This window comes from Gobio gobio (assembly GCF_949357685.1).
Source record: "Gobio gobio genome assembly, chromosome: 24".
Classification (NCBI taxonomy): domain Eukaryota; kingdom Metazoa; phylum Chordata; class Actinopteri; order Cypriniformes; family Gobionidae; genus Gobio; species Gobio gobio.
The window spans coordinates 16,067,399-16,092,539 of NC_137120.1; the positions used below are offsets into that span (position 1 = coordinate 16,067,399).

The 25,141-nt window shown below is 38.4% G+C and overlaps 1 protein-coding gene across 6 annotated transcripts in view; it reads left to right on the forward strand.

Moving 5' to 3' along the window:
* The window catches only part of ephb3b (eph receptor B3b), a 53,017-nt gene extending 38,729 nt beyond the window's left edge, over window positions 1–14,288 (forward strand). The window contains exons 5-16 of one of the 6 annotated variants that reach the window (XM_079807886.1): window positions 692–1,027; window positions 2,374–2,498; window positions 2,877–3,039; window positions 3,230–3,338; window positions 4,228–4,280; window positions 4,391–4,513; window positions 5,533–5,780; window positions 6,238–6,453; window positions 6,551–6,700; window positions 6,775–6,968; window positions 8,607–8,762; window positions 11,101–14,288. In XM_079807886.1, coding sequence (XP_079664012.1) covers window positions 692–1,027; window positions 2,374–2,498; window positions 2,877–3,039; window positions 3,230–3,338; window positions 4,228–4,280; window positions 4,391–4,513; window positions 5,533–5,780; window positions 6,238–6,453; window positions 6,551–6,700; window positions 6,775–6,968; window positions 8,607–8,762; window positions 11,101–11,209 — 1,982 coding nt within the window. In that variant the 3' untranslated portion in view covers window positions 11,210–14,288. Of the gene's footprint in view, window positions 1–691; window positions 1,028–2,373; window positions 2,499–2,876; window positions 3,040–3,229; window positions 3,339–4,227; window positions 4,281–4,378; window positions 4,601–5,532; window positions 5,781–6,237; window positions 6,454–6,550; window positions 6,701–6,774; window positions 6,969–8,606; window positions 8,763–11,100 lie in introns of all 6 variants that reach the window. The other 5 variants (XM_079807883.1, XM_079807885.1, XM_079807884.1 and 2 more) reach the window with 5 other exon arrangements.
* The last annotated feature ends 10,853 nt before the right edge of the window (window positions 14,289–25,141 follow it).

Sequence of the window (25,141 nt, forward strand, 5' to 3'; positions counted from 1 at the left end):
ATAAACAGTTTTGTTTATTTGCCATGCAAACACTATGTACATTCATATGTAAACCAATTCCTCTGTCAACAATCCAACAATTATGAGAATGCTGGGATTGTTTCGAAACATTTCCCTTTCTCCTGTTTTATATTAGTTTCTTTCTGGTTGTGTTCATTGTCAGCACACTGAACAGATACATCAAAAAAACATGTTTTCCCAAGTGAGCACCAAAGCTATTTTTGCCATTTTTTGATGTTAAATGAGCAGCACAAGTGGGGAAAACAAGGTTTTGCTTAATTTTTATTTACATGAAAGTGCTTAATATGCATTGAGTGTAAATGAAGCCCCATTTGACCAATTTTATCTAAATGTCCTGCTTAAAAAAACATCTTAACACCAGCCTAATGTGGTCTGATATTCTTAGCTGCTTACCAGGCTGGTTTATATTGCTTACTTTGATAGTTTTGTTGGGGTTTGGGGAACCTATCAATTGTTGGGAAATCATCTAGCCAAACAGCTAGACCAGCTGAACACCAGCTTTACTAAAAAGTCAAACCTGCTGGGAAGGCAACTAAGACCAGAAAACTACCCTAGGCTGGTCTTTTAGATAGAGTTATGAGTACTAAAATATCTGAACATCACAGAAAGCACTTAAATTTTTAATTGTATCTTCAGAAGAATAACATGACAAAAATATTTTTTTTTGCAGCTGTGCCCTCAGCTCCACGCAGTGTCATCTCCAGCGTAAACGAGACATCGCTTGTTCTTGAGTGGAGTGATCCACGTGAGCAAGGTGGAAGAGAGGACCTTCTCTACAATGTCATCTGTAAGAAATGTCTGCCCGAACGTGGTACCTGCACACGGTGTGATGACAATGTGGATATCTCTCCCCGCCACCTTGGGCTTACTGAGAGACACGTGACTGTCAGAAACCTTCAGGCTCACACCCAGTACAGCTTTGAGATTCAGGCCGTCAATGGAGTCTCCAACAAGAGTCCCTATGCACCGCAGTTTGCCTCTGTTAACATCACTACCAACCAGGCTGGTGAGTTCAGTGAGTTGTTTCTCTTTGAAGTTCATAAACTACCTTGAACAGCTTTCAGAGTCATGCATATGCTTAACTTTCTCCTTAGCACTCTATGCTAGCACCCAGCTCCAAGAATGCCTCTGTTTGCTCTCAGGAATTGACCACAGACATTGTAATATGACCTAGGCTGTTGTTGCACATAAGTCAATCCCAGGGTGACATGCACACCCACACAGCAGCCCACCCCCATGGTTCCAAATATTCAGGAGAGTCTGTGAACAGATTATCTCCTAGGACTATGCCTGAATATTCATCCACCTTTTAAGACAAAAACTAAATATGGGCTGTCAGCTCAAGGGACGTCATGGTTACTTCCACTGTCTCCGCAGGATGAGGCCCCTTAATCCCGGGGTGAGAGTAAGTGAGCAGGCTGCCCAGGGAGTATTGTCTTCAGGGTGAGGCTTTTTTGAGCAAGGCCTGGGTTAGGAGGTTGATGGTGTTGGGTTGGGGGAAAGCGAGCTATTGGGGGAGGTGGACAAAGAGACAGACGGAATAATAAAGAGCTACTAAGGAATGGATCAAAGAACCGGACCTGGGGATTAAAATGTTTTTAACAAAAAAAAAGTGAGGGAGAGAGAGAGAGAGAGAGAGAGAGAGAGAGAGAGAGAGAGAGAGACAGAGACAGAGGCAAGAAAGTAGGGGTGAGAGCTACTGTAGTGTGTGAACAGAACTTGATAACATCAGAAACCAGAGATGGCAACATCAGGTCTGAGGACAAATGGGGACAGTTTAGATTATGTAAAGCTGGCTGCTAAGATAAGTAAGGTACTATGGAAGAGCTTGTGTGAACACGTGTGTATATATAAAGACGGTACAACTTTACTAACATGATGAATAAGTACTACACAATTTTTAAACAAATTTTTTTGTCACATTAGAGTGATTTGGGAAAGAATTGTCTTGAAAATTATATCACAATATAAAACTATGAGATTCATCTACATGTGGAAGACAGATAGTAAGAAGAAGGCATCGTGGGATTAAGGAGTGGACAGAGGGTGTGTGCAACTCTACACATATTTGCATGTGTGTGTAGGTTGTGTGGACTGGATTTGCCAGATACTAAGCCTTCCGGTTTGTCTGTCATGGTGCTTGTCACAAGAGACTTTAGAATCTATTCTGTCTGTGTAGTTTGAGAGGCTGGGCCCCCGAAAGTACCCAAGACTAAGGGCTGTCTGATGCTTATACTTCAAAGCAGCTCTTTGGTAATCCTGAATGTGACCATGCTCTAAATAAAAAAAAAAAATGGAAAAAGAAATTCAGTTTTCATTAAAATAGGATTTCTCTCATTTCCCTCCACATAGCTCCCTCTGCAGTTCCTACTGTCCACCTGATGGGGGCCTCAGCCAACACCATGAGTCTTTCCTGGCTCCCCCCTGAAAAACCAAATGGCATCATCTTGGATTACGAGATTAAATACCATGAGAAGGTAAGAGCCAGTGTAAGTCAATGAAGCGAGGGGCATTCAATCACAATTCCACCACTGTCATCCTCTGCTCTATACATAATCGTTCATCCTGACAACAGCATCAACCCTTCCTCTCTCTCTCGCTCTCTCTCGTACCCTAACACTCTCCTCCCTAACTCCTTCCTTGATTCATCCCCTTCTTTTGAACGCTGATACCGCGAGGCAGTCAGAGCTTGGCAGGGATGGAGGCAGGAGGATTTGCATAGAGGAGAAGAAAGAGCCAGGCATATCTGCTCCGTGTTTGATGTGTTGTACTGACAGATTAAAGTAGAGCTGCCAGACGCTCGCTTTTGGGTGCTGGCTGGTTTTATATGGCTTGTTTTATCACTGTCCCCACAGGACCAGGGAGAAGCTATTGCCCACACCATGACAGCCCAGCGTAGCTCTGCACGCATCGAGGGTTTGAAGCCCGGAACGCCGTATGTGGTGCAGGTTCGAGCCCGAACGGTGGCAGGGTATGGCCGCTATAGCAGCCCTACCGACTTCAGCACCAACCATCAGGGTATGTAAAACACCCTATATTGTAACATCAAATTGTTATGTCATATCAAGCATTAGTGTGAATCTAAGAGGAACTTTTACATCAATAATCCTATTAATAACACTAAAAACAGAAATGCTAAAAATAGATCTGAGAAATTTGATTCTCTTGAATATTTTCTATGATATCTCTCTTTGTGTGCCTCACACAGCTGATGCAGACAAGACTCTACAGGAGCAGTTACCCCTCATTGTGGGCTCTCTAACGGCTGGGCTGGTCTTCATCATTGTTGTTGTGGTCATTGCCATTGTCTGCCTCAGGTAATTTTCACTTACCTTAATAATAATCAGTATTTTCACTTATATATTTTTTATATTGGTCAATTAATGGGTGCATTTTAGGCACCCTCAGAAGCAGATTAATTTTGGGTTGTCAGTTATTTTGGATATTTTACTTTGTAAATTGTATCCTCAAGTGCACATGTGCCCTACATTGGAATTCTGCAGTGTCCCGGTGATCGTTGGCACTTGCAGTTCCATCTTGTGGCCACCTTCCCCTTTCCACAGCTAAGGGGCAAGGCAGCTGTATATTTAAAGCCTTATCATGCACAAATTCTCAATTTTCACTCGCTTTCTTTCTAATCAGCACAGTGTGTCTCAGTATCTTAGCTTGTCTGCGATTGAGAAAATATAGGCCTTGGCATATTCCGGAACTGAATTTGAATTGGAAATGAGATACAAATCACCAGCGGGTATTATTGGCCCGGTTACTAGTTAGACAACAAAGGGATTGCATTACCATGTACTAGAGGGTGGTTGAAATCGTATTGCATTTAATGGACTGATAGTGGAGAAAGTGTGAAGGAAAAAAAAATTAAAAGACAGGGGTGAATTAAACAATGTGGCATTAAAGATTCCTTAGTATGTAACGGGAGCAAGACACCTAATGCTACTGCTGTTTTTCTTAGCTGTCTTTATGCAGATTTCACTTCCACAATTCAGTCAAATGAAGTGATAAGGGTCTCTTGTGGCTGAATCTGTTGTTCTCTTTAATTGTCATATAATTCCCCTTCTTTAATCGACCTCAATTTATGTCCCTGAAGGGGCTGGCAGGGAAAAAACAGGTCTTTTTAAAAAATGCTTATTTTCCTATATTTAGTTAAGAAATCAAGAACCTTTTGTAACTGACTGTATTGTCTTTGCTTCACAGGAAGCAACGCAATGGCTCCGAATCAGAATACACAGAAAAACTGCAACAATACAGTAAGTCTCTACAGAGTTCACTTGCCACTGGATGACTAACAATTCTATAAATATGTTACATTATGGCAGTGTGATTCATACGGCTATTCGCACTATTGAATCCCCTATAGTCACTCCGGGGATGAAGGTCTACATTGACCCATTCACCTACGAGGACCCAAATGAGGCCATCCGCGAGTTTGCCAAAGAGATTGACGTTTCCTGTGTGAAAATCGAGGAGGTCATTGGCGCAGGTAACCAACAACACAAGCTCCTGAGCAACAGGGGGAAGACAGCTAGGCACACCCAGGCCATACCTTTAGAGGACTTCACACCAAGCGGTACTTCAATCAACTCATCCAGCACCAAAATCCAAACCCTTAGCACCTTACAAATGTCTCTAACAGCTTTACTTACAAAATTGAGCTTCTGAGGTTATCTTCAGAGCTAACTATAGAGCTACCATTCTTGCTAACTTACCAAGCCTCTCCTGAGCCTGATTATACCTCTCAGACAACTAATTGTCCTCCTGACCCTATGATCTGTTAACTTCTCCGTCCATGGTGCTCCTTCCTGCCCTTGAGACCACTCCCCTTTGTTTTGTGAATTTTCTAGATCTTAACATTAGTGGTAGCAGTTTAGTTTCTGAGAGCCAAAAGCAAAGAGAAGTAGGATTCTGGTTCAGTAAGACTTGAAGCCATGTTGTAATGGAATGGAGATGAGGAGCCCCATGCCAGACTCCAACAAACAAGGCTTTTAACATCTAACGCTGCTACCTGAACCTGTTGTTTCCCAGCTTCGCCTAAAGTGATGAACCCCTACCATGTCCTTCCCTGACCCCTCTGTTTCTCTTGCACCTGCTTACACATTGGCCTAGACTGCAGACGCAAGCTATCCAATCCTCCCAAGCTTCTGTCCCCACCGACTTCCTACTCTACTACCCTCACTCCCTCCACACCCTAGCATTCCCTGCTTCTGCCCTTTACCCCTTCCTCTATTGCTTTATTTTCCCATTTCCTTTTTGGCACCCCAACCCCCAACAATGCTCCAAAAGCCTTTCCCATTTAAGCCTACCCCTTCCCTCGCCCCCTGGAATTACTCCAATAGCATCACCTTTAGCCCTGGCTTCTTTTGCTGTCTCCCCCTGCTTCCCCCTGGCTCCTTGATTCTAACCAGTAACTGTCCCTCTCCCCTTTCTCTCCCACACTCCTTCACTCTTCCCTCTCCTCTCCACCCTTTCTGTCTCTTTCTCGTCTGTCCATTACCTATATAGGAGAGTTTGGAGAGGTTTGCCGTGGCCGCCTGAAGCTCCCTGGACGACGTGAGATCATTGTGGCCATCAAGACTCTGAAGGCAGGCTACACAGAGCGCCAAAGAAGAGACTTCCTGAGTGAGGCCAGCATCATGGGCCAGTTTGATCATCCTAATATTATCCGCTTGGAAGGGGTGGTGACAAAGAGTCGGCCAGTCATGATTGTCACCGAGTTCATGGAGAACGGAGCGCTGGATTCCTTTCTCCGGGTTAGAGATGCTTACTCCCATAATACAATTTATTTATTGTTTTTATTCATGTTTGTGAAAATGTAATACTTCATAAAAAGTGATCTACTTCATAAAACGAGTACCATCATTGCTGTGGTCTAGCACAAGTTTTATCCAAGCAGTAGTTTTCTAATAATAAAAAAGAGATGTTCTCACCTATCCCCTAAACTTTTCTGAAAAGAGATGACAAATAACATAGCTGCTAGCTGTAAAATTCAGAGATGAATCAGCTGGCTGATGAGTAACAGATGTAGAGTCTTGTCTGCATCAGCTGTGTGAGGCATACAAAGAGAGATATCATAGGAAATATTCAAGAGAATCAAATTTCTCAGATCTATTTATAGCATTAGAAAGTAAAAAAAAAAAAAAAACTTAAACAGGAGACATTTCTGTTATTAATGGGTCTGTGATTTTTCTCACTCTCTCTCTCCAACAGCTAAATGATGGACAGTTCACAGTCATCCAGCTCGTCGGTATGTTGAGAGGCATCGCAGCTGGCATGAAATATCTGTCCGACATGAACTACGTGCACCGTGATTTGGCTGCTCGTAACATTTTGGTCAACAGCAACCTGGTGTGTAAGGTGTCCGATTTTGGTCTTTCTCGTTTCTTGGAGGATGATCCCACTGACCCCACCTACACCAGCTCATTGGTCAGCATTCACACATCGATCCTTTCATTTGTATAGCAATTAAAAATGTCCAGCTTCCAACTGAGGTTAAAATTATTGCATGTTATTGCATCTATAGGGAGGAAAGATCCCCATTCGCTGGACAGCCCCAGAGGCTATTGCTTATAGGAAGTTCACCTCAGCCAGTGATGTCTGGAGTTACGGCATTGTGATGTGGGAGGTGATGTCATACGGCGAGCGCCCATACTGGGACATGAGCAACCAAGATGTGAGTTTTCGCTCTACTTTGCTTCTATTCAACTTCATTTGAATGTAAATTAATGATTATTTTTCAATCCACAGGTGATCAACGCAGTCGAGCAGGACTACCGACTGCCCCCACCCATGGACTGCCCTACTGCCTTGCATCAACTTATGCTAGACTGCTGGGTGAAAGAAAGAAACTTGAGACCTAAGTTCTCTCAGATCGTCAACACCCTGGACAAACTTATTCGCAATGCCGCCAGCCTTAAGGTGGTCACCAGCACACATTCTGGGTAAGGGCACACATGGACTGACTCATATTAGCATGTTAGTTAAAATGTTTGCATGATGCTTTTTATCTTCTCAACTATGTAAGTAGTATGACTTATTTAAACTAGTTCACTCAGTGTAAAATCACAATTAGGGAGGCATTTGAATTAAGAGACTGTTGATTTCAGATCACATTATTGTAAGCTGAGAAACTCTGATATTATAGAAATTAAGACCTTCAGTCAATAAAACTTTTGGTTTAATTGCACCATCACAGGGCTATTGAATTTTTTGCCTGAGATGCTTGCTCGGGACTACACTTAATAGACATTTAATGACATAAGCTGCCTTCCAGATGATCTGAATTTTTGCAAATAATTTATTGTTTCAGTGATACACACAGTAATTGTTAGCAAGAAGCTTCAGGCGGGGTTTGACCCACCTCAGGGTGCCTGCCTCTGGGCCATAGGTCCTAGGGGAGGGCCTCTAACAACCAAGAAACAGTGGGAGACACTTTGTCTACTCTGCAATGATCAGAGTATAAAGGAAGAATAATTAGTTAATGTAATTCAGAGATAGGAATGGTTTTAATTAGCAAGTAACAGGATTTTAAAGGGGCCAATGGATGGGTGGCCTGCCTGCTGAGCTTAATGAAAGAGTGAGAGATTGGCTCCTGTTGCAACATTTGATGTTCTGTGTACTATCTTCAGTGATCCATTCCTTAACTAAACTAAGGAAAGTTTGTTTAGTTAATAATTGCTCCAAGTGCTGAGTTAATGGTAGGTTAGTTATGCATGGACATTTATCCTTTTGGTTGTCTCATAGTTTCCCTGTGTTGCACTTAAAGTCAACGTCCCCAAGACGTGAGAGCCAGGCCGGCTCTAACAATGCTCCATTAAGGAAAGCTGCCTTCCAGGTTAATGACCACAAACCCTTCAGCCCTAAAGGCAGGAGCTTATTAAAAATCACTCTTCCCATCCATCTACAGACCTTGTCTTCAATAGAGCCTCTGTTCCGTTCTTATTAACTTTTTTCGTATGCTTTTAATTGTTAATTAATCTAATGCCATCAAAAGACAGCTAGGTTCAGCAGAGCAGAGAGCTTGCAGACAGGAGTGGCATTGCTCTCAAACTTTGCCTCCCAATCCACGCTGCCCAAATCTCATTGTTCGTTATTAAGATCCAAATCTGGGCATAGATCAAGTCTAGTCTCTGTTGGTTTTGTCTGCTTTGTCTGCATGGCATGTGCTATAGTGCAAAAAGGATTTTGTTTGCATGCATCCAGGACCATCAAAAGAGGTGGATACACCTAGCCTACTTGTTCCACTTAGATAAATCATGCAATGCATAAGGAAACAATAATTTTAAATGAATATAGAATCATAAAATACACTTATTATAGGATTGTAGCATATCAAGTATCAGTGCATGTTAGGCAAGAAATATGCTGCTTCATGTGCACCAACACCGACAGCTTCCTTGAAGTTCTCTCTGGCAGGCCTCTGCGTGTCTCCAGCCAGTAGGCCACAGTGGCAGGTCCAGGCCCTACAGGCCAGGAGAGGTGGTGGTGGGGGATTTGGGGGTGAGGTTTTGGTGGTGGAGGCCTGGCGTGACCTAACCCTCTCTCTCTCTTTTTATCTCCACTCCTCTCTTTCTCTGTAGGGCCTCCCAGCCGCTCCTCGACCGCTGTGTGCCTGACTACACCACCTTCACCACTGTGGGCGACTGGCTGGATGCCATCAAGATGAGCCGCTACCGAGACAACTTCCTCAATGCTGGCTTTGCTTCTTTTGACTTGGTGGCCCAGATGACTGCAGAGTGAGTGTCTGGACCATTTGCTGGAATGCTCCTCTTTGTTTTGGTGGTCTTACATTAGTTCGAATTCAAGGCACTGTGCACTTTGTATTGTTCAAACTTTTAATTGTATGCAACTTTTAATTGTTCCAGTTAGGGGTACGAGTGATTTTATAATAGAGCTTGTGGCATGGACTTGAGCCAAATGCATGGAATTGAACTCTGGTTCAGACCAAGCAATCAAACCAAGGGTAAAAAGTAGGGAATTAAAGAGACAGTAAGTTTTGAATCAATATTTTAATGATCAGAATGGGTTTGAGAATGTGATTATTCTCCTCATCTCATTTTAATTTACTGCAACATTTAATTCTCAGAAAATGTCATGAACAAAGAATCCTACAAAGGTCACGGTCCAAAAAAGAAATCCATGATTTGTCGCTATGTTAAATGTCTAGACAGATGTGTAGAGAGCAGTTGGGATCAAACAAACTAATAAAGAAAAAAATTATAAATTCATCACGCCCATTAAAATGTAATAAAATATGGAGGCAGGGGTAATTTGTTTCAATTTGGCAATTTGACAGGTGTACCAGTCGGTGGTTTTCTTGTGCTCTTAATGACTAGTAATCCTTCTAATGGGCTCCATTTATTATCATTTTATCCAACATTGTTGGCTTGATGGAACCAACAGAGGAAAAAGAGAGAAAACACTTTTACATTGTGTGAAATTACTCTGCTAATGTTGTGCGATTGTAGAGATGAGAAGGCAGACAGACTGGGGGCCGCCACAGGGCCGGTTGCTCCCTGACAGCGTCCGTCCTCTTGCAGGCTTTTCCTTATCATAAGGTGAAAAAAGTAAATGACGAGTCTGTTCTAGCTTTTAGCTACACATGTTGCTGTGTAAACTAAGACCTCATGAAGGGATTAGATTACCATTGAAACAACAGGAAGCATTTTTATCATAAAGCCTGTGGTAACCTTTACACCACACTCATTCTACAGTATAATGACTGCTGTCTGTTGTGCAGTGAAACATTATTCCAAGTCATGTCTGTGGTTACGCAAAAATCACTTTCTTTATGTGAAATGTGACATATGGTAGCCCTAGGTGCAAACACTTGCAAATCATTAACCAACGCTTGACCTACCGCCAGTTTGAGAACTATATTTGCACCACAAACTTGTCTCAGTTTAGTAGCCAAAGGGTGGGGTTCTTCTATTTGCTCAACCTAGTGAAAACTTGCTAAAGGGATTTGCTCACCTGGCTACATTCCCATGGGAGCTTATTGCTTGAATAACATCAATTCTGTTCTCTCTTATAGAAACCACTTTGTTATTAAAGGGATCATGAACTGCAGTGTTTTTTGTTTTATGTTTCCTGTGGTGAACTTATAATGTTAGTATGACATTTACATCAAAAATTGGCTACCCTGATTTTATCCTCTGATTCGAACACTCTGTTTGAAGGGGCGTGTCTGCTGTGAGACTTCAGTGTAAACGCCCACTGCTGTGATTGGCTGCTGTGACACTTCAGTGTAAACGCCCACTGCTGTGATTGGCTCACATATTTGCTTATGAAATAGCTTGTATTACATGTGGAACTCTCTCAAAAACGTTTAGCACCTTTTTACAATTACAGCTCTCAAGGTTAACTAATCGTGACAATTGTTGATTATAGCATTATATTTATATCTATATAATTATATTTAGATCTATGGCATGAAAGGTTGCACTGGCATCATGGCATGATGAGCATTGTAGCCAATCACAGACATGTTGAGTAACTTGCAACTCGATTTCTGCACACTAACAAATGCTTTTATCATTACTAACAGTGCAAACACAATGTAAATCAGAGATTTGTTGATTATTACAGGAGTTTTGGCACAAGTCCAGAACTCAGTCACTGATAAACTTGTGCTGTTTGATTGACAGCTCCAGCAATTGGAATTGCGCTAAAATTGCGACTGATTTCCCAAAGAATTTACAGTGAAATGTAGCGAATACAAATAAATATTGCTCAACTGAGACGTTCACATTGTTGAAAATAAATAAGCACATTCCTAGCATTAGGATCCTTTGGAAGGTAATGTATCACTCTTCTCTCCTCGTCATCTCACTAACATTCCAGTGGGTGGGGCCAAAGTTGCGATGATGAAGTAGGCGTTGATCTTCTTCTGCAGAGGTGGTCTTTCACCATCTATTATAGGCTCATTCCACAACGAGTCTGTTTTTGGACTAACAAGGAAGTTTTCAGTTCTGAATCTTATCGTATGATGAGCTCTTATATGTCAAAAGCTCAAGAAAAATGAGATTTTTAACAGTGGCAATAAGGTTTTTATGTTCTTGTTGTTTTCTACAGAGATCTCTTACGGATAGGCGTGACATTAGCCGGCCACCAAAAGAAGATTCTTGGCAGCATTCAAGACATGAGACTGCAAATGAACCAAACGCTGCCCGTCCAGGTCTGAGATGAGGGTGGGACTGTTCTACAGAGAGCTAACAGACGACCCCAGATGCCTGATCATCTCCACTAATCAGATGAAACTGGCTTGCAGTGCCTCGGACAACTTTTTCTTTTCCATTTTCCTGTTTTCCTGTAACGACTGCATTATTTTACACCCGACAGGATTAGATAAGATTATTTTGTACTTATTTTTAAGAGCGGAGAGGAAAGCCCGTATCCCAACGGCTGCCACACGAGGCTCCGGTATGGGATTGGCGATTGCATGCGTGCGTGTGATACTTTCTTTTGTGAGGCTGGCTGGGATTCGCCCAAGCTCCAAAGCCTCCCACAATGCATTTCTCCCTGAAATTGACTCTGAGGGACAGACTCTCCTGGACGGACATTGCTTATGGAAGAGAAACTCCTCTAATAGTACGCATAACTTGAATATAAAGACAAAAGACTAAAAGTGAATATAAATTCACTACGCGTGAGGACACGAATCCCTCCAGCGCTAGCAGATGTTCTATTGTGCGTGTGATTTTGTGCTTATTCCCCATCTTCATATTGAAGGTGTTTTATTTAAGGGCACATGCCTCAAACGGACAGGAGGGAGAGGCACAGCCGAGGGTGAAAGATCACGGATGTTGCAGGACCGGATTTGAGGAAGTTGCATTTGTCCACCAGGTTTAAACTGACAAAGGACTTCTTAGAATATACCTGGTGAACTCAGGATGCTTTCATAGCTATGTTTTCTTTTTATTCTCTTCTGTTGTTTTCCCTCACCCTGTTTAGTTTCTGTTCCACGATAGGTTGACATTTAGCTGGTCATTAACCATTATATCAGAATTCTTTAGCAGTTAGAAAAGAGAAGGACTGTGATAACTTGTACTACACTGCGATAAATCTTTTTAAATCAGTGTCTTTTTCCAGGAAAAAAAATATCTAAACATCCTTAAAAAAAGATTGCAAAATTGTGCAATATATTGAGACTTCAGAGAATAATTTATAAATATAGAATTTTCAGAGAATATATCTATAAATATATCTTATGTTAGGCATACATTCACTAAGGATTATAAGCATAAACATAAGCTTAAGACATAAAACAATTGTCAATTGGGTAAGAAAACAATTCTAACGAATACTATTTTGCTTCTCAAGTAAATTGATCTTGTTTTAAGAATGTTTAGCTGTTTCCTGGAAAACAAGATAAAATACTTTCAGTGTAAAAACAGTGCTAATCACTGACCATCTCTAACGTGTGCGTGTACGTGTCAGAATGACTTTGTTGTAGTGTGTGCGTTTCTGTGTGTGTGTGTGTGTGTGTGTGTATGTGTGTATAAAACAAAGGGAGAGTATAAGGATTATGCACACAAATTCTGTAGATGAACATTTCAGTTGAGCACAAATGCATGACATAATTTGTGACGATGAGCTCCAGTTATATTATATATTATTACTTATGAATTAATAATACCCAGACAGCAACATAGTGTCGGCCCAGATCCGGGCCACATCTGGTACACGTGGTTTCAATGCGTTCCAGATGTGGGCCGGATCCGGGCAGACACTATGTTGTTGTCTGGGTATTACGCGGAGAAATACCTTTTTTATTTTATTTTTTTATTTTTTTATCCCAAGATGCCAAAAGAATGCTTAATTTATTTAAAGATCTGATATACAGCATTGTTGACATTCAAAATGCGACATGCAACAACAACAACAACAAAAGATTTAGTTTCTTTGACGAGAAAAAAATGCACAGGAAGTGCATTAAGAGAAATGAAAAGAGGTGTTGAACATCTCATCAATGTTGGGCAGATCCCTGGTAAATCTCTAAGCCTTTCCGTCGCCACCACAAAAAGAAACTGTTAGTAGCAATTCTCTAACATATCCTATTGTGAAGATCACTCGCCAAGCTTTTTGTTAATTTCGAGCAATCATATTTGTGGAATTACAGGATTTCCGGCGGTGTTTTCAAATGGAAATTCATCTTAGTGCTATGCGGGCAGCAGGAAACGTTATACTTCCTGAAACTGTCGGTTTGTCTTCCACATTCTTTAAGCCTTCACCTTGCTCATCTTTTTCTTGGCAGATAGGCTGTTTACCGCCTGGCAGAGACAGATGACCAGCCCATTTCAGCTTCTGAATGGCTCTTGTCTTCTCTTCCAGTTAGTTATGTGAAGACTTCATGGCCCCACGTCACCAAGAAAGATATAAATATGCAAAATAGTAGCATGTCCGATGGGTTAAGAACTAAAGATCGAAGCTAATACAGAGAGTTTTTACCCAAATCTGTCTCTAGAATAGTCTCAGTGCTTATATATTGCACTTTGGGAAATGGTACTGCATATATTCTGCACAGTGTTTGTGGTTTCGTTTAAGTTCACAAATCATTTAAGGGTTCCCTCTTTCCTCAATTACAAGAGCTCCATGTAATATAACAGTGATTTTATGATGACAGACATTATCTTTTTTGATCTTGATGTAAATGAACCCTGCTCCTTAAAGTTTCTGTCTGCACTTCTACTAACTCTCAGAGCCGCTCGGGAACTAAACGTAGCTGCTTTTGTCACATTCAACATGTCTGACGGTGTATTCTCTCATAACTGGATCTGAGTGTGTGCGCGTGTGTGTGTGTGTGTGTATGTATGACTGTATTTAGGTAAGGTGCTATTGTCATTGTTTTTTAATCGAAGCAGTTTTTGGAACATAACTTGCATGATTTTGGTTCAATAACGTTGTGCCAATCTCGGACTCTCTCTTTCTCTTCCTGTTCTTCTGTGACATTTTTTCCCTGAGTTTCAAAGTTACTCTTTTATATTAAAAAAAATCAAGAAATGTTTTTTTTTCCTTTCCATGCCGTTAATACGGTCTTCTCATCACATCGCAAATCACTGACATGCAAAAGCAAAATGTCTGCTGAGTGCTGTACTTATACAAGACACATTTCAAGATATTTTCTTTTCTTGTTCTTTTTTGTTCTGTTTTCGGAAAGCATTGAGATGTATTTAATGGTGAAGACAAAAAAAAAAACAGCGATTAAATAATGCATTCTTGTAGAAATATTTTTAAAAAACCCTTTTGCAATTAAATTATTTAAGAAATACCTGTGTTTGCTGTGTGTGTTCTTGCGTGGCTTCTGTTGAAAGTGTCTGTGTCGACATGTTCAATTGTCTTCAAAAGTCTTTCTCAGGCACAAATTCTTGCTTTAATTGAAAAGCCTGAGGATTTTTATGACCTTCCTCCTCTATAAAACATCCTGGCCTGTGTTTGATCAGGGAACCTGCCTTCAGATACACACTGTGAGAAAGTGTGTGGACTTCATCTGTTCTTCAGATGGCTCTGGATGGAGAATCTTCATAATTGCCCAGCAATATGCAATTTTATGGTCTTCATAAGCGTCCTACTATTAACTATAGAGGGCTATTTTCTAGATATTGGCCCACAAATATTTAGACAGTTAATGGGGTCAATGACAAATAATAATTAAACCATCTAAAATCTAGTTTGAATCATGTAACATAATGTAACACATTTTTAGAATGGTTGGTTTCATATGGTTTTTTAAAAAAAAACTTTTTAGTATTTGAATTTAATATTGAATATTTGTATGTGGTGTAACCACCAAGTAAAAACATCAGTAATACCGAAGCATATAATTTTGAAGGCAAATATATAATTTTTTTTCTATTTTGTGCAAATATCTAGAATTGGAATTGGTAATAATGCTATGATATTGTATCATCTAAACTAGCCTTGCCTTGTCACAAAAAGGTCAAATTATCAGATATTTTAAGAGATATTGTTTTCTATTATATCCTTTTATTTTTATGTTGTGTGTGTGTGTGTGTGTGTGTGTGAGAGAGAGAGGGGGGAGTTAGTGAGTGAGAGAGTGTAAATGTTTTGTGTCTTATATTTTGTTTTGTTGTTTCAGTTTGGTTTTGTGTTTTATATTTTGACACATTAAATTATTTAAATGTAAATGTTTTGTGTCTTATATTTAGTTTTATTGTTTCATTTTGGTTTTGAATTTTTAAAAATGAATAATAGATCTGGTCAAACAAACAAAAAAGCACTACTCTATTACATTATATAAAATGTCAAATTGAGGCCTAAATAAGGTGTGTGTGTGTGTGTGTGTCTGGGCATGTTTTTGTGAAATATCAGGACACGTGTATAATGATATAGGTATGACATTACAAAAAGAGGGTGAAATATGAGGATGTTCCCCATGTCCTCACTTTTCAAAATGCTTATAAATCATACAGAATGAGTTTTTTTTCACAGTAAACTGCACAGTCTCCTGTGATGGGTAGGTTTAGGGGCAGGGGCAGTGTAAGGGGATAGAAAATACGGTTTGTATGGTATAAAAACCATTACGCCTATGGAATGTCCTCACATTTCACAAAAACAAACGTGTGTGTTTTAGGTTTTATTGTTTCAGTCTGTGTCTTATATTTAGTTTTTTGTTGTTTTGTTTTGTTAAATTCTTTGGACTCACTTTATATTATGTAAGTGTATAACATAAATGTTTGTGCATTGTACTTACATTTAAAAAGAAAAATACCTGCATGAAATTACATCTGTAATTAATTTCTATGATTACATTTATAATTACACTGTTGACACTTCCCTTACACCTAACCCTACCCTTAATCTTCCCCATACCACCACACCTGTCCCTAACTTTAATCTTAAACTTCCCCATACCACCACACCTGTCCCTAACTTTACCCTTAATCTTACCCATACCACCACACCTGTCCCTAACTTTAATCTTAAACTTCCCCATACCACCACACCTGTTCCTTACTTTACCCTTAAACTTACCCATACCACCACACCTGTCCTAACTTTACCCTTAAACTTCCCCATACCACCACACCTGTCCCTAACTTTACCCTTAAACTTACCCATACCACCACACCTGTCCTAACTTTACCCTTAAACTTCCCCATACCACCAAACCTGTCCCTAACTTTACCCTTAAACTTACCCATACCACCACACCTGTCCCTAACTTTACCCTTAAACTTACCCATACCACCACACCTGTCCTAACTTTACCCTTAAACTTACCCATACCACCGCCCCTGTCCCTAACTTTACCCGTATCCCACCTCAATACCAGCAAAAGTGTTTTGCAATACAATATGAACACAATAAGTACATTGTACTTATTTTTTGATGTAAGTACATAGGCCACCTAATATAAAGTGGGACCAATTATTTGTGTAATTTTTTTTCAAAACGAGACAACAAACGAGACGAAACAGAACGAGACAACAAAACAAAATATACGGCACACGCCTTATATTTTGTTTTGTTGTCTCGTTTTGATTTAGCATTTTGTTTTGTTGTTTCAGTTTGTGTCTTGTACTGTTATGTTATGTTGTGTTTTGTTTTGTTTTGTTTTGTTTTGTTTTGTTTTGTTTTGTTTTTTGTGTTTTGTGTTTTGTGTTTTGTTTTGTGTCTTATATTTTGTTTTGTTGTTTAGTTTAGTTTTATTCCATTGCATTAAAATATCAATACAAATGGAGTATGCAAACAAATGATGCTAGAACTTTTTCTTACAAGTAGTATCAAACTAAGAAAACAAGGACTCTCTGGCGATACACTCGGGGATCTTAAGAGGAGGATTACTTGTTTGTTGCCTGCACAGAATGGAGACAGGGAGAGAGAGAACACAAAAGGAATCTTACCACACCAAACCCTGTTCCTTGGGCCGCACCAGATAATAGATTCAGTTAAGCAAGCCCTGACAGATATTATGGGGCAGGAATGTGATGACACAGTACTTGTATTGTGTGCTATCTCTTGATTTGCAATGGCAACCGGTCGCTGTCAGTCTCTGCGGTGAGAGCCGTGACATTACAGTGGCTGGCGCGCACACAAGAGCTGTTGTCAGATTGGAAAGGGAAACAGAGGTGCTTCCAGACGGGGCAACCGCACATCCTACATGGCAAAATGTTTTGACAACAGCAGACGTGAAAGGTTCTTTAGACGAAGAGATAACGTTTGCAAGGATTTATGTGCTTACAGAGCAGTATTGCTTAGCATTTGCACCATTTCAATAGTTTATTCATCCTTTGTGCTGAAGAAAATCCCAGAATTCTCTGTCAAGCTCAGTGAAAACCTAAATTCAAAATGGTGGAAGGGAGAGTATTGTTGATTGTAATTATATACAGTTGCAAGACAAATTATGTGAATCTTGTAGAATATGTGAAAATGTGAATAATTTTAACAAAATGAGAGATCAAACAAAATCCATGTCATTTTTTATTTAGTAATGTCCAGAATAAGATATTTTACATACAACATCTTACATATAGTCCACAAGACAAAAATAAAAAAAGAAGAATTTATAAAAATGACCCGTGCAATAGTTTATGAACCCTTGATTCTTAATACTGTGTGTGTCGTTTCCTGGATGATTCTTCAGTTTTCCAGCATCTTCTGCATATTTGAACCCTTTCCAGCTGTGATTGTATGATTTTGAGATCTGAGGACGATTGAGGGACTCAAACACAACTAGGTTTCAGACACAGTACTAAATGGAAAAAATAAATAAAAATAAACTGATATTTTAACACATTAAGAAATATTTGGCCATCTTCATCCTGTGCAAAAGTTTTCACCCCCGGCTCCCTCAATCGTCCTCAGATCTCAAAATCATACAGTCACTGCTCGAAAGGGTTCAAATATGCAAAAGATGCTGGAAAACGGCAGAGTTTTTGGATTTTTCTGAAGAACGTTGGTCAGTTTAACTGATCAGGTCAAACAAGAGACTCAAGAACAACCATCACAAAACACACACACAACTGTGGATCATCCAGGGAACGACACACAGTATTAAGAATAAATGGTGTGTAAACTTTTGCACAGGGTCATTTTAATAAATTCAGCTGCTTTTTTGTTGTTGTTGTTTTTTTTTTTGTCTTGCGGACTATATGTAAACATCTTTTATGTAAAATATAAAATTCAGGACAGCAATAAATAAAAAATAACGCTTTTTTTGTATGATCTCTCTTATTTAGTTAAAATTATTCACATTTTCGCAGATTCTGCAAATGGTTGACATACAGTACTGTATATATTTGTATATTTCATTTAATATCGAGAAGTATCATTAAATACTTTTATTAGTAATTATGTTTGTAGGCGCGTCCTATATCACACACTTATGCACTTATGACGTTTTGTAGTATAAATAGTTTCCAAAGAGGATGTGTTGAATTAGGGTTGAATGTTGGAACTTTAATTATGTACCGGAGTGGGAGGGGCTGACAAAATAACCTTATAAAATGCCTACACTACACAGTTGAGCACATAGTGTGTAGTGCGTCATTTTGAACACAACGTGTGTTTGCAGTGTATGCTAATTAGAGTTCTTAGCGTAGCACCATGCTAACATCAATCTCTATTGGAATTCGTTGAGAGAGTTGAGAGAATCACTATATTTTGCATGAGAACCTACAAAATGATTATAAGACGGCTTTTATGAATACGTAGTGATGTATTACGTCAACCTTTATAATGCATTATAAACGCAGGTTTCACAGACTAAGCTTAACCAAGCATCCTTTGATGAATATTGTGGACCATGTTTTGATTAAAGAAATGATCAGTACAGCCTCAGAAAATACAGAAAGTACAGAGAGAGAGAGAGAGAGAAAGAGAGCAGCCTCCCTCCCGGCAAAAGCCTTTCTATGTGTTCTTTGCTCTTATTCCCATTAGATTTGCCTCGTTCTCCACCCACTCCTCTCCCCCTCACCCTGTTTTCATCCTCGCCCATCTCCTCCGCTCTAATCCCTTTTTTCTTTCTCTCGCTCGGTGCAGAGGTTCAGCTAATTGGTCACGTCTGTGCCATGACACGGGGACCTGACATAATTGTTGGACAAATAGTGTGCCGTTTAGCATCAGGCCTGTCTCGGCTAAGCAACATGCAGACAGCAACTGACTGGAAACGCTAATTACAGGCCCAGCGCCACAACGTTTAATTGGGAGAGGGTTCCCACAAGAATGGGGGTGTTTGTGTGCTCATGTGTGCCGTTCAGAGAAGGAGTTGACAGTGTGTTCACAGCTGAGGCCGATGCCAAGACCAGGCGGAAAACACATACTGTTCCATATGGGAAAGTTTGTATGATATATCTGCGTCATTAAGGGTTTCGAATGTTGAATCTGTTGAACGGTCACAAATCAGAGGTCATATTATGCACTACTTCATGTAGTGTTTCATTAGGATTTCAGATGGAACAACCACAATTTTATCAGGGGACTAATAGAACATGTTTTATTAATTCTTGCCATGTCTTCAGTTTCATATTTACCATGATTAATGAGCTTAAATGTATATTTTGGAGTACTGTACATTTCCTGTTGATTCAGTCTGAGTTAAATTGCATAAGGTGTTGGTGACATTACATTGTCCTGAGGTTTCTCATGTCACTGAAAGTCGAAAAACAGGATTCTCGGGATCTCTAGATTTCTCCATTTTGACTTTGGAAAAGGCTCTACCGTACGACGTCAAGCAGGATTATCCCATTCCTACCTCCAACCCCCAAAAAACAATTCTGTTCGCCTTGACTGATCCATCCAAAATGGCAGCCTGCATTGACAGTGGCGCAACAAGCAGGCCTTTGTTGAGATGTTTGAGCGCAGCTGCGCACCCAAACTGGATTAGCTCTCCGTGCACTGTCATTAGTCAAACAATATATTAACTATGAGCTACTATAAAGTCTGAAACTTGTCAAGCAGGCCCAGTACATGTATTTTGAACCTGTAACCAATTACTTACCTTCCCTTACAAACAAAAAGCATATTTGAAGTTCATTTTAACCTCTTAAACTCCAAGGACCCTGATAACCAAAAATAAAAATAAAAACCTCCTTTTTTATGGGGGGTCATTATAGCTCAGACAACATATACTTAAATGTGTATCACTTTCATCAGTGTTGTATGTAACTTCAAAGGGTTTCCTGTAAAATGACACCAAAATTGTGTATTTAGACCACTGTATGTGGGTATGGGAAGCTTTTAAATTTGGGTAGGCCAAATCCAGGCAGAAATGGTCCCAGAGCTAAGGAGGTTAAGTAAACTTAAGTTTAATTTTAAGTATACTTTAATGTAGTAAAGTAATTTAAATAGTACACTCCTAAGTATATTATTTCAATATTTCATGGGATTAAATTTGCACACTTTTTTGTATAATTTTAAATGTATTTTCTAGTTGACTTTAAGTGCACAACTCGTTTAAATCAAAATTTTTCTTTTGTATTGCAACTTTACTACATCACAGCGTCCAAAATCGAATGCCTCCCTACTACATAGTAAGTGAAAAACGGCAACAGAGTAGTATGTCCGAATTCATAGAAATCGAAAAACGTAGGCTAAAAGTCCCCGGATGACCAGAGACAGACAGTAGTGAAGTATTTTTACTTTCCAATAAATGTTATTTTTCAAGTATATGTACTTTATCAGATTTTCTTTGGAAAATTTTTACTTCACAACATTACTCCAAAACATAATATTGTAATTTTTACTGCACTACGTTTCATATTGAATATCATTTAATACTTAATTACATTAAAAATGTAGTGCTGTATAATTTTACTCAAGTAAAAGTAATTAAAAGTTTTAGTTCAAGTAAGAAAGTTCTAAATTTTTAATGTAATTAAGTATTAAAGGTAAAAAAAAACCTTTTATTTCTGAAATGTAGTGCAGTAAAAAGTATGCCATTATGCTTTGGAATGTAGTGAAGTAAAAGTTTTCCAAAGAAAAACAGTGATAAAGAACATATACTTGAAATATATACTTGAGTAGAATGTAAAAATACTTCACTACTGTCTGCCTCGGCGGATGATTAATTGTAGACAATAGCTTGTTATTGAAAACATGTTTATTTTTTACTATGCAATAAGCTAGTGTTATGGTATTAAAGAATGCTGTCATGTTAGTGATGCTTTTTTAACTTTAACACACTTCTTATGCACTGTGTAAACTTTTTGGACACAAGTACTATAACTGTACTAGATCTTTCAGTTCCTTTGGTATGTGAGAAATCCATTTAATGCTCGATACCTGAACTTCTAATCAATATATTATTCCCAGCTATGAGGACTCCATCTTCTCTTTCCATGTTATGTTTTGATGAAAATGAAAAGCCACCTGACCAGCGCAGTGAAAGATGACCTTGAGATATGTGGGGACGCGCTGTCCTGTTTTTATATCATGTTTTGTGGGTGGAAAAGGTTAGGCTGGGAAAGTCCAGTTAGCGTCTGACATCTCATTAACTGAGCAATGATATTTATCAGTCTTAATCAAATTTGCGGCAGACATGCTGTGATTATTTCCCAGCGACCACAGTGTCCTCTCAGCCGTCCTTGATGCTATGAGAAATGCCAGAGACCACCAAACTTAAGTATATTAAAATATTGAACAATAAAAAAGCAAAAATATACAGGTAAAATAGTCATAACATTTAAAATCTATTTCATAATTAATGTTGTATTATATATATTTTACAAAATTTACAACCTAACTTATAACATAATTATATGGTGTGTGTGCGTGTGCGTGCATGTGTGTGTGTGTGTGTGTGTGTGTGTGTGTGTGTGTGTGTGTGTGTGTGTGTGTGTGTGTGTGTATAAAGTTTGATTAGTATTATTATTAATAATAATAATAATAATAATAATAATAATAATAATAATAATAATAATAATAATAATAATGATAATAATAATATCATATTTTAAGACCATAAGACCAATTTATGCACCCATGATCTGTGATGTCAGGTCTTGTGTTTATATTTTTCCATGTCAAGTTTTTAATCGTTTTCTACATTTGCAAATTATACATATTTAATTTTATTCATTACATTTTATGTTATTTTTTTGTGTTTGTTTTTGTTTTTTTTGTTTAGTTTTTCATTTCATTCCATTTGATGTTTGTTGTTGTTTTTTTTTCATTTTATTTCCTGTGAGACAGCTTATGGATCTAGTTTATTTTAAAATAAATTATTTTACTATACGGTTATAATTTTACATGAAATTATATTAAAATATGTTAAAATATAAAAAAATAAAAAGGCAAAATATACAGATAAAATAGTTGTAACATTTAATTATTAATGTCGTATTATATATATCATGTTGTGTGTGTGTGAGTGTGTGTGTGTGTGTGTGTGTGTGTGTGTGTGTGTGTGTGTGTGTGTGTGTGTGTGTGTGTGTGTGTGTGTGTGTGTGTGTGTGTGTGTGTGTGTGTGTGTGTGTGTGTGTGTGTGTGTGTGTGTGTGTGTGTGTGTGTGTGTGTGTGTGTGTGTGTGTGTGTGTGTGCGTGTTTGACACATATAGGTATAAATTTCAAGCTTTTGTGACTTTGTTGAATTTCGAATTTCCACTCAGTACAGCAGTGAAAAAATAATAAAACAGTATATGGAAATGTACTGAAGTGGCTAAGTGATGTAAATAATATTAATAACAATAATTTTTATTTGGGATGTAAAACCACACCTGCCCCCAGCAAACTGCTTCATATTGTGCTTTAATGTACACATTACTGGGGTTTTCAGTATTACACCAATATTCTAGATATGGTGTCAAAAGTGGGATTTGAACCTCCATTAAGAGACCAGAACAGTCGGGATCAAAGTTGCTTTGAATGGAATTCATTATTTATTAGCTAAACATATACTATTAGCTACAAAGTAATCAGAAAGATGTAATTATTCTTGCAATGTGTAATAAGTTTAATCCCTAATAAGAGACCTGCTGTGACCAGGTGGCCCAACTAGCACAACCCTAGCCTTCCGTCTGCATGGAAACAAGTGATTTTAGTTTTTCTAATGCTAGTTGACAGCCAGACAAAGGCGCTAACAGTGGGGGTGTTTGGGGTTGTGTGTTAGCATTTCTGCAGCTGTGAGAATTAGAGTGGGAGGTGTTTTTATGCTCAACAAAGTGTCACCTCATTACACTTCACACGTTATCTACTGTCTCTGACCTGTAAACACTATGAGCTGTCTGGAAAACAAAGAGCGGGACAGGACGAAGACATGGAAAATGACTCGCCCTTCGCCGGAAATCGTCACGTTCGCGCTAACAGCGGCGCTCTGAACTCGGGTGAATGACGGTAACATTTAACGATAGGTCAGTTGCAGCTGTGTTTTGATTACGTGATGCAGGGCGGAGTCTGTCTGAGCGCATCCCATTGGTTCGAGGTGGCCGAAATGTGACTCCGCCCGCGGCTGGACTGTGACATAATTGCAAGCGGGGTCATAGAAAGGACAACGCAAGAGCGTTGCATTATGGGGAAACAGTGGTGGGCTCATTGGGGGCTGTTTTTAACACAAAAAAAAGAATAAATTACAGAAATGCGTAAATGGTGATACTTCAATTTTTTTTTATAAATGTCATGCCTTATTTTTTGGGGTAAAATGCTAATTTAAATGGAGAAAAAATTACAGTTAAAAATATGTTAAGTACATGGACAATTAAAAAGACTGTCCCACTTTATATTGAGTCTTGTCTTTAATATAATTTAGATTAATGCATACATGTTTCATATTGTATTTATATTCAGTGTCAGGTGCATTAATAAGTACTACGTGCATTACTATTATTTTATGTATGCTTAATTTATTGTTATTACTGTAGTGAGTACATTTTTTTTACTATTACAATTGCTATCTGTTATCTTTAACATCTTTAACGTTTAATCTTTATACTTGTATGTCTATAATTACAGTTACTGTAATTCTGTATAAATCAATACAAGTACTTTTAATGTAACCTTCTCTCTTTAAATACTTTGGCCAGTTCAAGAATAATTTATGCAATTTTATATGATTTATTTGAAAGAATTAAAAGAGCTGTTTCATGTCTGTCCTTGTATTGTTCAACTGATCAAGGTTAATATGAGATTTAGAAGGTAAATTTTAATAAGCAATGCAATTACACACTTTTTGAAACGTGCGGCTGAATAGTGATATATCCGATGTAGATGTTAAACTTGATGGTTATACTCTGTATAGAGCAGACAGGGGTACTCATGGTGGGGAAGTAGCCACTTATATTTCTTCTCATTTATCATCTGAACTCATTATGCCAAAGAAGAGAGCTGTACATTTTGAATGATTATCATGAAAACAAGCAGATAACTATAGGAAACATATATAGACCTCCGAATTCCCCTGTTGAATCGACAAATTGTATTCTTGCTAGTATTAATTCTTTGGACCATGCAAACGAGTTGATTTTACTCTGTGATTTCAATCGTAATTGGTTGGATCATTCATCTTGTCATGAGAAAAGTTACATTGTTCTACATTTAAGTACTGAGTAATAATAATTAACCATGTAATTACTATAGAGTTACGGTTAGGGTTTGTTTTAGGGTTTGATTTATTGTTATAACTTTTATAACGTTTAACAATGTCTGTAAAAAAGTGTTACCAAATCAAGTGGGACCCACTTTATATCAGGTGGCCTTAACTACTATGTACTAACATTTTAATTAATCATTTGATACTATGCACTTATTGTGTACATACATGCTTTTACATTGTACTTACACTTTTAATATTACCTGCATTAATATCAGCAAAAGAGTTTTGTAATACAATATGAACACAATAAGTACATTGTACTCATTTTTTTGTGTAAGTACATAGTAGTTACGGCCACCTAATAAAAAGTGGGACCATAAAGGGTAATGCAATAAGTAGTTAGTAATTAATTACTTTTTTAGAGTAACTTACCAAACATAAATAGCATAAATATAAAAAATAAAAAAATACAGCTATAATTAATTGAATTAACTGCAACTATGTTTACGCTGTTGACCCTTACCAATAACACTTTATTTTACAGTGTTCTTGTATATTTTACATGTACTTACCATAGTAATAACAGTAAAATATGCATAATTACATGCAACTAACCCTCAACCAAAC